Here is a 15,007-nt window from a genome sequence, read left to right as displayed (position 1 = left end):
AAAAAATTTCCTACCGCAAGACGAATAAATCCAAGATCTAATCTATGGAACACCCAAGATCTAATCTACAAGATCGAAGCAACGAGATTGATATGAGACTAACCCTCGAAGATTTCCAAAGCCTACGAGATTAGATCTTGTTGTTGGTGTAGACGATCGTCCCCGGTGCTGCAATCCGGCAGTACTTCCGTACTCGGTCACGCGTACGGTGTCGATGAAGCCCATCCTCTCCCCGTTCCAGCGGGCAGCGGAGGTGTGGTAGATCCCCTCGGAATCCCAGCAGCACGACGGCGTGGTGGTGGAGGTGGAGGAGAAATTCCTGCAGGGCTTCGCCAAGCCTGCGCAGGAAGAAGGAGGAGGGAGAGAGGGGCGGCTAGGGCTTGGGGGGATGATTTCCTACGCCCCATCCCTCCCCTCCCTCTTATATAGGCGTGGGGGGGCTGCCTTGGCCCCTCCTCCAAGCCTTTGGGTCGGCCAAAACAAGGGGGGGAACTTCCCCCCAAGTTAAGTCCCTATCTTCAAGGGATTTGATCTTATCCACTTGGTACAGCCACATGGGCCTTGGGGGGCTGGTGTCCATGGACCATGTGGGCCTATGTGACCCCTCTGGTCCATGTTGGTCGTCTGGGATAGGTGGGCCCTACTATGGTACCCTCCGGAACCTTCTAGAACCTTCGGTACAATACCGAAAAATCCTGAACTTTTCCGGTAACCCTGAAAATGACTTCCCATATATGAATCTTATTCTCCGGACCATTCCGGACCTCCTCGTGATGCCCCGGATCCCATCCGAGACTCCGAACAAACTTCGGTCTCCATCTCATATTCCGAATCTACTTATGCGACATCGAACCTTAAGCGCGTCACCCTACGGTTCGCGAACTATGCAGACATGGTCGAGACTCCTCTCCGAGCCAATAACCAATAGCGGGATCTGGAGATCCATAATGGCTCCCACATATTCAACGATGACTTAGTGATCGATTGAGCCATTTACATACGATGCCGATTCCCTTTGTCACGCGATATTTTACTTGTCCGAGGTTCGATCATCGGTATCTCCATACCTTGTTCAACCTCGTTACCGACAAGTACTCTTTACTCGTACCGTGGTATGTCATCTCTTATGATCCAATCATATGCTTGCAAGCTAATCAGACGACATTCCACCGAGAGGGCCCAGAGTATATCTATCCGTCATCAGGATGGACAAATCCCACTATTGATCCATATACCTCAACTCATACTTTCCGAATACTTAATCCCATCTTTATAACCACCCATTTACGCAATGACGTTTGATGTAATCAAAGTACCCTTCCGGTGTAAGTGATTTACATGATCTCATGGTCGAAGGACTAGGTAACTATGTATCGAAAGCTTATAGCAAGTTGAACTTAATGACTTGATCACATGCTACGCTTATTTGGGTGTATGTCCATTATATCATTCACCCAATGACATAACCTTGTTATTAACAACATCCAATGTTCATGATCACGAAACCATGATCATCTGTTAATCAACAAGCTAGTTATACAAGAGGCTTACTAGGGACTCCTTGTTGTTTACATAACACACATGTATCAATGTTTCGGTTAATACAATTATAGCATGGGATGTAAACATTTATCATGAACACCAAGATATAACAATAACTAATTTATTATTGCCTCTTGGGCATATCTCCAACACCTATGACACGCGGGCCAGGGGAGGACAAGGGGAGGACGCGAGCGGCCAGCAATCGGCGTCCACGGCCACGCAAAGGCGGCCCATATTTGAGCCGGCTTTGGGTCGTCCCGGACGCCGCGGCCATCCGTTTTAGGGATGGGTCCACTCGCTGGGCCGGGTTTTTGTCCGGTTGAACCCATCCGGACGCGCGGACGCGGGATGGATCGCCGGTAGCAACACGCGGTGCATTATCTAGTATACGTGGTGCCAATGTCTCCATCCAATAAATTTGTAAGCAGAAAGGAGGTAGGAGTAAGAATTAATGTTGAGTCTGCACGTTTCATTAAGACCTTTGGGTTGCAGCTCCCTTCATAAATAACCACTCCTTGTTCTTGGTTGTTCGTGTTCCATCTCCTTGCAGCACCAAGACGAAGTAAGGTTCCTCTGCCCTCTTTTCTCCTTTTATGTGAGTTATAGTCATTTATGTGTCTTGCTTCTACACCTGCTCACAAATCCTTTCGATCTACCTTTGATTTATTTTCTGTTTATAAATTAGGAAGCACCAGTTTTGTAGTGTTTCTCTTTTTGCCTGTCTTTTTCTAAACAGAGAAATGTTTGCCCTTCGAGAAAGGATACTCTTTAGGTTCTCTTTCGGGACGCAAGATTTCTTGTTGCAGCAAGTCATATTACTGGACGAGCGATGCTACATGTTAGTTTAATTTGTGTTTCTTTCTTGATCTCCTGAACCCTGCCATTTTGCAGAGCGGATCCGCGCGAGATGAGAAACCCACCAGACGAGCGCTGCAAGAGCAGGAAGTTCGTCAGGCAGATGAAAAGTGCTTCTAAGGTTAAAAAACAAATCACTAGTTATGCCGGTAGTTCAAGCAGTTCAGGTGATTATCCCACTGAGAGAGAAGGGTCAGATGAATGCCGAAGCGGTAGCTCAAACCGTCGTGGAAAGCAAGTACAGAGAGAGAGGGCCCCAATATCTTCTCCATCCGAGCAGTTCTCAGGTTAGTACACGTGTACCTCTTTCTCAAGATTTTAGTTACCCTTAACTGCATGTTCTCTTACTTCTCGGACACTTTTACATCAGGACACGATTCATCTGAAGATGAGTCTCTGGAACCGGAAGATTATGTCCCACAGCGCCAAAAAAAGATGGATTATGTCTTCCAACGGAAATACAATCTTACAAAAGTACAGGTGGAGAAAATAGACGCATTTGTCCGGAAAATTCAACCTACAATCCCTGTGCTTGTAGTAATAATGAATAAGACCAATGTGAACCAATATCCTGATCTGGTATGTTAACTTAGTTCGTTTGGATTACTTGCAGCTGTTTTTCGACTTTCAACTAGCAAAATGGTCTGCAAATTTGGGCAGAATTGTATGTTTGTTGTGCTTATTTTTCATGAATATATTTTATAATACTACCAAATTCGTCAAACATATAATTGGAAAAGGCTTGTAGCAAAAGTCCACATGTGAATACTTATTTCATTGTTCCTCCATCAGATATCTACCACACACGAATTATTTTAAATTTAATCCGCCCCTACATTGGTATGTTCATGTACCATTCAGTATGTAGAAATGAAATGTAGCCAATATGTAGTTCGGGATAATTTTTTGTTGGAACTTCAGTGTAATCATTTTCATTAATTCTAGTAGTAGTATTACTTTTGTTGGTAGCTTGTTTGTTTTGATTGCACATTCTTTTAGACTTCTAATACTATTTAGCAAAATCTTTAAAGAAGTTTAGGAAGGTCAAACTTGTGGTTAGTTTTCACAACCATCTCAAAGATAAAATATATATACTGGGAGAAATCAAGTGCACTGAGTTAATTAACAGTGTATACTGGGAGACTTCTAATACTTCTTTTAGGAATTGCAATCTTGTGGTTAATATTCAAACTGATATGCGCATTAGAATTAACAGTGTATGTCTTGACTGTTGAAATCAAGTGCACTGAGTTAATTAAGGGTTAACGACGATTCTCGGTGCTTTGTTTTTATACTAGTACATGTTATTCACATTCTGTTGTTCTCTCTTTTTTAATTAGGCAATACTTAAAGCTTACGCAATCAAATACTTCCCATGCAAATCCCAAGCCATCACAGTTAAGCTGCCAGATAAAAGTAAGGATTGGTCATGCGATTTTCGCATCAGACCTGATGGAAATGGACGGAACCTCTATTTGGGCAAGTTTGTTCGTGATAATCGTGTTTGTGTGGGAGATATCTGCATCTTTCAACCAGTGACAAATGTTGATGCAAGAAGATTCATGGTGACAGTCCACCTCTTTCATGAAGCAAGCGGTCATCATTACCCTGTTGGAAGAAATTCTATTGGCACAAATCATGGTATTACACCAAAAGGCTTTGATGATATTACCAAACAACATTCAGGAAGAAATACATATGCTAGCTGTCAGAAGGGTAGTTCAAGGGGGCGTCGAAATATTGGAAAAATTGCAGCAAAATCCACTTCACTTGAGGAATCAGGTTATATTGTGTTTTATTTTGAGATAGAATTGTTGGATAATTAGGCACAATTTCCATGATTAATTCCAGAATATTAAGCATGACGACAGTAACTACTAACATGTGAAACTCGAACATACTAGATGTAGTGATCAACATGAACAGTAGCATAGCAAACAGTACAACATCCATCGCTAAACAGATCGAGATATGTCGCACGTACCGATCTGGTGGAGGTGGCGGTGGAGGTGTAGCAGATGATGTCGCTGCAGTAACGTTGTTGATGACAACGTTGTTGACGACGGGGAAGACGGGTCGAAGTAGATGGCGTTGAAGACGACGGTAGGCAGCACCGCCCGACTTGGATGGAAGGCGACCCGTGATGAAGAACTTGAGCAGTCGCGCAGAGCGCTTCCCAAAAACCTAATTCGCCCTCTCCCGTACAGGATCGCAAGGACGAGTGGTTCCGGAGACCTGCTCTCCCGTTCGCCGATGCACGTCGGCTCGCGGGATGGAGTAGGCTACGATGGCGGCGCAAGCAGAGAGAGGTGGAAACTCTAACTCGTGTATTGGATGATTTTTCTGCGGTAGCCGGGCAGGAGATTATATAGGCTCGGGAAACCCTAGGCAACGTGGGCCACGCCCACGTCGCACGAACGTTTCGAGTCGGTTATCCGGGAGCGACCCGAACCGACTAACTGCGACGCGTCCGTCTAGGACTCTGTTCGTTTTCCTGAGCTGCAAAAAGTAAGGAAAGTCTCGGCTCGAGGCTCAATCCACTCACCACGAGCGCGGCGCGCGTCGTGACGTGACGTGTCGTGTCGAGTCGAGACGAGACGAGCGAGCGAGGAGGAGGAGGAGCGCGCGTGTAGCACTCATATTCTCACTCACTTACTAGTGGTGGAACAACCCACCTTATAAGGTGGTCTAACTTCCTCCCAACTTTCCATGTGGGACTAAACTTCCCACCTCTTGCCACTCCCTAGTGAGCTGCCACCAACTTGGGCTCAAACTCACAAGGCTGCCACTATGTGGGCTTTGAGATTTATAGGAAAAACTGAAATCTAATTTGGGCCACTAAAAGTGGGCCCAATATTTCAACAATCCCCCACCAGATCTCAAATCCCCATTTAGAGATTTACCAATACTCGCTGCTTGTTTATATACCAGTGTTTCAGCGGAGACTGTTAAGTTGAACTTCCGCCTAGAACTTTAAGCTACATCCACTCACACTTGAACAATGGACTAAGCCTTGAATTGCAAGTTTTGCGTGAACAGGGTTTCACTCAAAGTCATGACCAGTACATGGCTGCCAGTAGCCTACCCCGCGGGTGAAGCATATGCGTCATACTTCGTGGTCTCTTCATGAGTTTACTAGAGATCACCCAAATCTCATAGATTGCGACGTTTAACAATCGGACTCATATAGGTGTGTTATTTCAAGAATGCTCTGTAGGACAGCATCTTTGCTAAAATAGCCAACATAAACACATTAAGGCTTGTTGCCAACCTGCCTTACAAAGCAATCGAGAGTTGTGCATCTTCACATAGAGAGGGTTACATAATACTCTCCTCAATTAAACCACTAGTTTGTTCTTCCTGTGTCCTAATTCACGGGATCTCCGATCACAAAGGTTGGGTTACCACTATGGCGTAACATCAACGGGTCTCAAACCCATCTCCCTCGATGCACTTTCTATCACATTACGTGATAGTCCCTTTGTAAAGGGATCTGCCAGGTTTTTGTCTCTGCTTGAATATATGTAACAGCTTATTACTCCGGAGTTTCGCAATTTCCTGACAGACTTCAAACGTCTCTTGACGTGTCTTGATGACTTCGCGTTATCCTTAGAATTGTTCACTTTGACAATTACAGTTTGATTGTCACAATTCAAAAGGATTGCCGGAACAGGTTTTTCAACCACAGGCAAGTCCATCAAGAGCTCACGCAACCATTCTGATTCAACAGTGGTTGTGTCTAAAGCAGTAAGTTCTGCTTCCATAGTTGACCTCGTCAATATGGTTTGCTTGCAAGATCTCCATGATACTGCGCCACCTCCAAAGGTAAATACATACCCACTTGTGGCGTACTCAGCTACATCTCGAGATCCAATTTGAATCACTATATCCTTCAAGCACAGCTGGGTGTCCCTGAATAGTGAATCCCATAACTCATTGTACCACATAGGTAGCGCATGACCCTATCAAGTGCATGCCAATGATCGCACCGGGTTTGACATGAACCTACTCAACTTGCTAACAGCAAAAGAGATGTCGGGTCTAGTCGCGCTCGCTAAGTACATGAGTGAGCCAACGATCTGAGAATATCTCAATTGATCTATGGCAATCCTCCGGTTCTTGCGTAGTGTCACACTGGGATCATAAGGTGTTGAAGAAGGCTTGCTATCAATATAGCCGAACCGGCTCAAGATCTTCTCAACATAATGGGATTGCGTTAGAGTAATCCCACTCTCGTTCTTAATCAGCTTGATATTCAGAATCACATCAGCTTCTCCCAGATCTTTCATATCAAAACTCTTTGACAAGAAAGACTTGACCTCGTGTATTACTCTCATGTTTGTACCAAAGATCAGAATATCATCCACATACAAACATAGTATAACACCTTCGCCCCCACCATAGCGATAGTAAACACACTTGTCAGCCTCATTGACAACAAAGCCTACAGAAGTTAAAGTTCTATCAAACTTCTCATGCCATTGCTTAGGTGCTTGTTTCAGGCCATATAAGGATTTCAACAACTTGCACACCTTTCTTTCTTCACCTTTTACTACAAACCCATCAGGCTGATCCATATAGATTTCCTCTTCCAACTCTCCATTAAGGAAAGCTGTCTTTACATCCATTTGATGAACGATAAGACCATAGGAGGCAGCCATGGATAGTAGTACTCGAATGGTGGTAAGTCTAGCGACAGGTGAATAGGTGTCGAAGTAATCTTCGCCTTCTCTCTGTGTGTAGCCTTTCGCTACAAGCCGCGCCTTGTACTTTTCAATAGTACCATCAGGTCTTAGCTTCTTCTTGAACACCCATTTGCAGCCCACAGGCTTGCATCCATGGGGTCGTTCTGACAACTCCCAAGTTCCATTAGAAAGAATCGAGTCCATCTCATTATGGACAGCTTCTTTCCAGTCATCTGCATCCTGAGATGCATATGCCTCTCGCAATGGACGTGGGAGTATCATCCACAAGGTACACAATGAAATCATCACCAAAGGATTTTTCAATCCTTCGTCTCTTGCTCCGTTTAGGAGCTTCATTGTCATCCTTCTCAGTAACATTCTCATGTGATTGTTCAAAATACTCATTAGATGTACTGGACTCAGGAATTATCTCAGTAGAAATTCTAGCAATGCTATGCATATCTTTCATAGGAAACATATTCTCAAAAAATGTTGCATCACGAGATTCCATAATAGTATCAACATGCATATCAGGTACCTCGGATTGAACTACTAAAAATCTATATCCTACACTCCGCGGAGCATAACCTAGAAAGATACAATCCACTGTCTTTGGTCCAAGTTTGCGCTTCTTAGTAATTGGAATATTGACTTTCGCCAAACATCCCCATGTGCGCAAATACGAAAGTGATGGTTTTCTCCCAGCCCACTCCTCGTAAGGGGTTTTATCTTTATTCTTGTTAGGAACTCTATTCAGGACATGACATGAAGTCAACAAAGCCTCCCCCACCATGCCTTTGATAAACCAGCAGTGGCTAACATGGAATTCACCAAGTCAGTCAGCGTGCGGTTTTTCCTCTCGGCAACCCCGTTTGATTGGGGTGAATAGGGAGGCGTCCTCTCATGAATAATACCATGTTCCTCACAGAATTCATCAAAGATTTTAGGAAAATATTCACCACCACGATCCGACCTGAGACGCTTGATCTTTCTCTCTAGTTGATTTTCAACTTCGGCCTTATAAATTTTAAAGTAGTCTAAAGCTTCATCTTTAGTTCGCAACAAATAAACATAGCAAAATCTAGTCGCATCATCAATCAATGTCATGAAATATCTCTTTCCACCTTTTGTCAACACACCATTCATCTCGCATAGATCAGAATGTATGAGTTCTAGAGGTGCCAAGTTTCTCTCCTCGGCCGCCTTGTGAGGCTTCCGAGGTTGCTTAGATTGCACACAACTATGGCACTTAGAACCTTTGGCAATGGTGAAATTCGGAATTAAACTTAAACTGGATAGCCGAGACATTAAACCAAAATTAATGTGACATAAACGAGAATGCCAAACACTGGTATCATCACTAACATTGCCACAGATATGGTTCACAGACTTATTACTGAAATCAGAAAGCGAAAAGCGGAACAAGCCTCCGCACTCATAGCCTTTACCAATAAATTGTCCAAACTTGGAAACAACTACTTTATTCGACTCTAAAACAACCTTAAACCCATCTCTGCATAGAAGGGAGCCGCTAACGAGATTCTTGTTCATAGTAGGGACATGCTGCACGTTCCTCAGCTGCACGATCTTCCCCGAAGTGAACTTCAGATCTACCGTGCCAACACCACGAACAGAAGCATGTGACCCATTCCCCATCAAGACGGAAGAATCCCGGGCGACCTGGTAAGAAGTGAACATGGATATATCAGCACACACATGAACATTAGCACCTGTATCAATCCACCAACATGGAGATTGAAATACCGAAAGAACAGTAAAGAGATTACCGTACCCATCAGCATTGCTAGCGGTCACAGTGTTGACTTGCCTCCCCTTTTTCTTGAGGTCTGCCCTCTCTGGACAGTCCTTAGAAAAGTGGCCAGCCTCTCCACAGGTAAAGCAGCTCAGATCTGCTTTGTTTATCATCTTCTTCTTCTTGAAGGTTGTAGTCTTCATAGGCTTATTGAAGGAGGGCTTGTTATTCCCTTTGTTCTTGCTGTAGGGTTTCTTCTGCACCATGTTGGCGCTAGACTGACCCTCTCCTTTCTCGCATTATCCTTAGCCCGAGCTTTCTCCTCAACATCAAGAGACGCTATCAGATTTTCAACTGATATCTCCTGTCTCTTGTGTTTGAGAGTTGTGGCAAAGTTCCTCCATGAAGGGGGCAACTTAGCGATGATGCATCCAGCCACAAACTTGTCAGGTAAGGCACACTTAAGGAGTTCGAGCTCTTTCGCAATGCACTGTATCTCATGAGCTTGTTCGACTACAGAACGGTTGTTAACCATCCTGATGTCATGGAAGTTCTCCATGATGTACAGTTCACTGCCTGCATCGGTTGCACCGAACTTAGCATTCAGTGCCTCCCAGAGCTCTTTACCGTCTGTTATGTGCATGTACACATCACACAGACGATCAGCAAGAATACTCAGAACGCATCCGACAAAGAGAGTATTGTTTTCCTTGAACTTGTTCTGATCTTGGTCAGATATAGTTCCTTCAGGTAAACCATCAGTAACTTCGAACACTTTCAGATGAGTAAGCCAGAGCATGGCCTTATACTGCCACCTCTTAAAGTGCACACCGGTAAACTTATCCGGCCTCAGTGCATCGGAAAAACCAGCCATTGTTAACTCAGGAAATTGCCGACAATTAGGTTTTTGGATTGTTGGATAATTAGGCACAATTTCCATGATTAATTCCAGAATATTAAGCATGACGACAGTAACTACTAACATGTGAAACTCGAACATACTAGATGTAGTGATCAACATGAACAGTAGCATAGCAAACAGTACAACATCCATCGCTAAACAGATCGAGATATGTCGCACGTACCGATCTGGTGGAGGTGGCGGTGGAGGTGTAGCAGATGATGTCGCTGCAGTAACGTTGTTGATGACAACGTTGTTGACGACGGGGAAGACGGGTCGAAGTAGATGGCGTTGAAGACCTGCTCTCCCGTACAGGATCGCGTTGACAACTTGAGCAGTCGCGCAGAGCGCTTCCCAAAAACCTAATTCGCCCTCTCCCGTACAGGATCGCAAGGACGAGTGGTTCCGGAGACCTGCTCTCCCGTTCGCCGATGCACGTCGGCTCGCGGGATGGAGTAGGCTACGATGGCGGCGCAAGCAGAGAGAGGTGGAAACTCTAACTCGTGTATTGGATGATTTTTCTGCGGTAGCCGGGCAGGAGATTATATAGGCTCGGGAAACCCTAGGCAACGTGGGCCACGCCCACGTCGCACGAACGTTTCGAGTCGGTTACAGATATCCCACGATCCGGGAGCGACCCGAACCGACTAACTGCGACGCGTCCGTCTAGGACTCTGTTCGTTTTCCTGAGCTGCAAAAAGTAAGGAAAGTCTCGGCTCAATCCACTCACCACGAGCGCGGCGCGCGTCGTGACGTGTCGTGTCGAGTCGAGACGAGCGAGGAGGAGGAGGAGCGCGCGTGTAGCACTCATATTCTCACTCACTTACTAGTGGTGGAACAACCCACCTTATAAGGTGGTCTAACTTCCTCCCAACTTTCCATGTGGGACTAAACTTCCCACCTCTTGCCACTCCCTAGTGAGCTGCCACCAACTTGGGCTCAAACTCACAAGGCTGCCACTATGTGGGCTTTGAGATTTATAGGAAAAACTGAAATCTAATTTGGGCCACTAAAAGTGGGCCCAATATTTCAACAAGAATCAGGTTCTATTGTTAGGTTACAAGCACATACATGTCTTGAACTTTAAATTGCTAAGGTTATTTTTTCCTTTATACTTTTGTGCAGGAGACGACAGTCCTTCAGAAGACGATTCTTTTGAGTCCGAGGATCATCGGGCACCCCAAGGACCTGGATATGCGTTATCACTTGGGAGTTGCCTATCTGGAGTACAATATGAGAAAGTGACTGCACTTATCCAGACAATTCAACCAGAAACTGCTGTATTTGTTGCTCTCATGATTCAGCGTGATGTTCAACTACCAAGTCCTCTACTGGTGAATTTACGATTTTCTCTAGTTAATCCTCAACATTGTGCTTTCAATAGGAACTTTAAGCTGCCCATTTTTGATTCTATATCTGCAAGTTCTTATAAACTACTAGTATCTATATATAAAAAAATTAATAGCAGAACATCTTGCCTCTTGTGTAATCAGATCATCTCCGAGGAACATGCTATTGCACACTTTCCGCATAAAAGTGCATCTGTCACTCTTCAGAGACCGTACAAGACCAAGAAATGGCATCCCAGATTCTACATGAAAGAAGATAGAAGCGAGTACATGCTTACAGGGCATTGGTTAGACTTTGTCTGTGACAACAGTGTGCAGGAGGGAGACATTTGTATCTTTGTAGCAGCAAAAGGTGGGAGAAGATCCAAGTTTACAGTCCATCTACTTCGCGGAGAAACAACTCGTTCGATGGCTGGGGTTGGTGGTGTTCAAGGGGCTGGCTCAAGCCAAGCTAAGAATAATATTCAGGAGGAATTTTCTGATGGTACCTTAGAAAAACATATCTAGACTTAAAACTGATACTTTATAGATTATTTCCAACTCACGATCAAACGTTATCTGCAGGAGAAAACGTTTCCTCAGAAAGTAACATGCATGTAGTTTCTCATCAGTCTCTAGAGAGTGAAAACTCTGGTAGTCTTTTGGAGCCTCCTTACATTCTACCATCCAAGAGCAGTCTATCTCGATCTGAGAAGAAGATTGTCCAAGCGAAAGTCCAAGCGATCCAATCTGAAGTTCCCATTTACGTTTCAATCATGAAAAAGAGCAACATTGGTGCCATTAGGCACCACATGATGGTATGATTTAAACTCCCTTGTTTTTTTTTATCTTCACCTGTTATGCTTGGACGTGTACTTGCCAGGAAACTACTTTTAGCTTGAATTTATATGCAGTTACAAAATTGAAATGTTATATTTTCTTGAAATGGTAATTTTGTGGAGTCCACGCATTCAAACCTCAAAACATGTACAGTTCTTAATACAAAATTGTGAAGCATATTATTTTAGTCATTGACACAGGACAAACACCCTGGTTCACTTTCATTAAAAGCTGATACCCAGGTAAACAAGCTCTTCACCCCCATTCAGTTTTTGCACAGACAACGACAAAATAAAAACTTGGAAGTGTTTAAGCAGAACTTTGGGCCGCAACCAGAACTCCAGTGCAATTTTATTCTTAGCACTGATATACTTATCTCTGGGCAACATAAAATTGTCGAGAACATGCATACCTTGTCTTCTCCAGATTCCACAGAGCGGCTGTTGTAAACACGTGGGTAACCAGGAAATTCTGGTTAACCAAACAGCCTAGCTACAGTTTCAGAATCTAAGATATTTTTGTTGTTGAGAGCAACCGAATCTAAGATTTCATTCTAACATATGTCTATGGTTGAATTATTCGACCTGTTAGGCTGTCACTGTAAAATGTTTGTGCCTGCAAAATATCAGGTATTGGGTTCGCGGTATGCTGCTAGACATCTTCCTCACAAAAACCAAACGCTGGTGCTCGAGTGCAATGGCAAGTCATGGGAAACCAAGATGGTGACGAGTCGGAACCGCGATGGTAGAAGGTGGTTTCTCAGTGGAGGCTGGTCCAAATTTGCACGTGGCAACCGTCTGCGGATCGGTGACATTTGTCTGTTTGAACGGAAGAAGAACAGGAGGGAGCTTACCATGAAGGTCCATATCATTCCAGCAAGAAGCAGTGCTAGTTCGTAGTTGGAGGGAACCTGCTCTGTCCATGGCTACTTTGTCGGTTCTTTTGCCTGTTTTGTAATCTGAAACCAAACTATGTGTACAAATGGTGTTATCAAATTTCGGACTTTCAGTGGCGTTCACCGAATTAGACAATAATTTTGGCGTCTCCTCTTTATCTGCTTTGGCACAAGGACCCTTTTTATCTCTCCCCTTCTCTTTGACTTCGCGGTGGAGGCGCTCTTGGCAATTCTGGACTCCGCTGCCAGAGCTGGCCATATTACTGGCCTGGTCTCCCATCTCATCCCAGGATGGTTTCCCACTTACAGTATGTGGATGATACTTTCATCCTTTTTGAGCCCTCAGATTCGGTCATTGACTACCTGAAATTTATTCTCTTGTGCTTTGAGAGAATGTCGGGGCTTATAATTAACTTCCATAAGAGAAGGTGCTCTTCATGGGAATAAATTCGCAGGATCAATTCAGGATGGAAACCTGATTAATTGCAAATTGGTGAACTTTCCATCAGTGACAGATGAGTGTATCCACTGAAATGGGAACGTTTCAGTGGTAGATTTGCCTAGTGTGCGGACCCAAGGCAGGGCAAGTTTATGTCATCTGCAACAAGGCTGACGCTAATAAACGCCTTCCTACACAAGTAGGAATGGCAACATGTATGCTTTCTACCGGGGAGTGTCTTCTCATCCAGATCACCATTTAACAACCGGGGAGATTGTTTTCCATCCCCATCGAATTCGAGTCGGAGATCTAGTTTCACATTAAGAAACTTAATTTAAATGATTTTATCATAATTTCATGATTTTACATTTCAACACACAAAATACGAAACTTTCATAATATATATGTGGTAAAATGTCAACAGATTAGTATATATTTTAAATATTATTGAAATATAATAAACTAAACATCATATTAGAACATACGGAGTATTACATATAAAAACGTACCACTTTATATGTGCATACAATTATATAATGAGGATAGGGGGGGCGATGGTGGGAGATATTTTAATCCTCACTGGTGGAAAAAGGGCCTTTGGTCGCGGTTCGCAACTGCCATTAGTCGCGGTTGCGCAACCGCGACCAAATAAGCGCGACTAAAGCCCCCCTTTAGTCGCGGTTGCTTAGAACCGCGACTAAAGGCCCGTCCACGTGGGCGCCAGGCGACCGTCGGGGCGGAGGACCTTTAGTCGCGGTTCTTCTGGCCAACCGCGACTAAAGGCCGCCACAGGTTTAGGGTTTTAGCCCCCCCTAAACCTGCCCCCCCCCCCCCCCCCTAAACCTGTTTTCTGTTTAATTTGTATTTTTTTTTTGTGCTTTATTTTAATTTTGAAGGAGTTTCACATATTGTACGGTACTACATACATGCATATGAATGTACAATTTCAAACAAATTTGAAATTAGAACCAAAAAGAATTCAAGAGGAATATACAATATATATTCAATATCATCGGATGACCATATACAATTTTGAACAAGTTTCCATACATAATTTAATGCATATGAAGTTCTACGTCCTCGTAATAGTGTTCTCCTTTAGGATGGAGGACTTCCCTCCTGAACCATCCAGCTAGTTCCTCTTGAAGTGGTCGGAAGCGCTCTTCTGGACTAAGCATCTTCCGGAGGTTATTCCTCTGAGCATTGGTATCACTCGGAACCCGCTCAGAGGTGTATCTCCGGATCATCTCACAGACATAGTATCCACATAGATTGGTCCCCGGTGGCTGAATATCGCCACCATTCTTAGCCACTAACCTTTTGAATTCTAGCTCTTTTTTGAAATCACCGACCCTTTGATCTGAGAACCGTCTCCAAACCCTACGAGGCAAAGAAAATTAAATGAACAAGAGAGTTATTAGTTACTTGATATTAGGAAATGAACGAAATAGGCCGATCGATATAGAGCGCAAATGAATGAAAATAATTACTTCTGCAGCATTCTTCTCATGTCGCCCCAAAGATTTGAATACAGAGTCAGAGAGTCGTGGACGAGACATGTGGAGGTGTCAAATTTAATTACTAGCAGAATCCAGTGGAACCTGCGGACACGATACATGCACAGTACGTCATGCATAAATCATCGATTAGCCGGCCACATACCATGCATGGAGTAAACAAAAGAGAATGTGCTCAAGACAGAAACACTCACCCAAAATGGTAAGGAAATAGAATATCACTTTTGAGTTCCTGCTTTGTAAGAAACT

General features: G+C 44.0%; 1 protein-coding gene across 1 annotated transcript; it reads left to right on the top strand.

Annotated features, from left to right (window-relative positions):
* Nucleotides 1-2,442: 2,442 nt before the first annotated feature.
* Nucleotides 2,443-12,930, top strand: LOC127293816 (B3 domain-containing protein Os03g0619800). Its single transcript, XM_051323484.2, has 7 exons — nucleotides 2,443-2,687; nucleotides 2,771-2,979; nucleotides 3,741-4,182; nucleotides 10,865-11,073; nucleotides 11,233-11,572; nucleotides 11,653-11,885; nucleotides 12,537-12,930. Exons 1-7 carry the CDS (start codon nucleotides 2,453-2,455, stop codon nucleotides 12,804-12,806), a joined length of 1,938 nt encoding a protein of 645 aa, XP_051179444.1. The 5' UTR covers nucleotides 2,443-2,452; the 3' UTR covers nucleotides 12,807-12,930.
* The last annotated feature ends 2,077 nt before the right edge of the window (nucleotides 12,931-15,007 follow it).

This window comes from Lolium perenne, chromosome 4 (assembly GCF_019359855.2).
Source record: "Lolium perenne isolate Kyuss_39 chromosome 4, Kyuss_2.0, whole genome shotgun sequence".
Taxonomy (NCBI): Eukaryota; Viridiplantae; Streptophyta; class Magnoliopsida; order Poales; family Poaceae; genus Lolium; species Lolium perenne.
Note: the sequence above shows the minus strand (reverse complement) of the source record. Positions and strands in the feature narration are given on the sequence as shown.

Excerpts from the sequence above, each read along its gene's own strand:
- LOC127293816 (XM_051323484.2), top strand. The coding sequence starts at position 2,453 with ATGAGAAACCCACCAGACGAGCGCTGCAAGAGCAGGAAGTTCGTCAGG. Across the intron at positions 2,688-2,770 it reads TCCATCCGAGCAGTTCTCAG|GACACGATTCATCTGAAGAT; the intron begins GTTAGTACACGT and ends CTTTTACATCAG. Across the intron at positions 11,886-12,536 it reads CCATTAGGCACCACATGATG|GTATTGGGTTCGCGGTATGC; the intron begins GTATGATTTAAA and ends GCAAAATATCAG.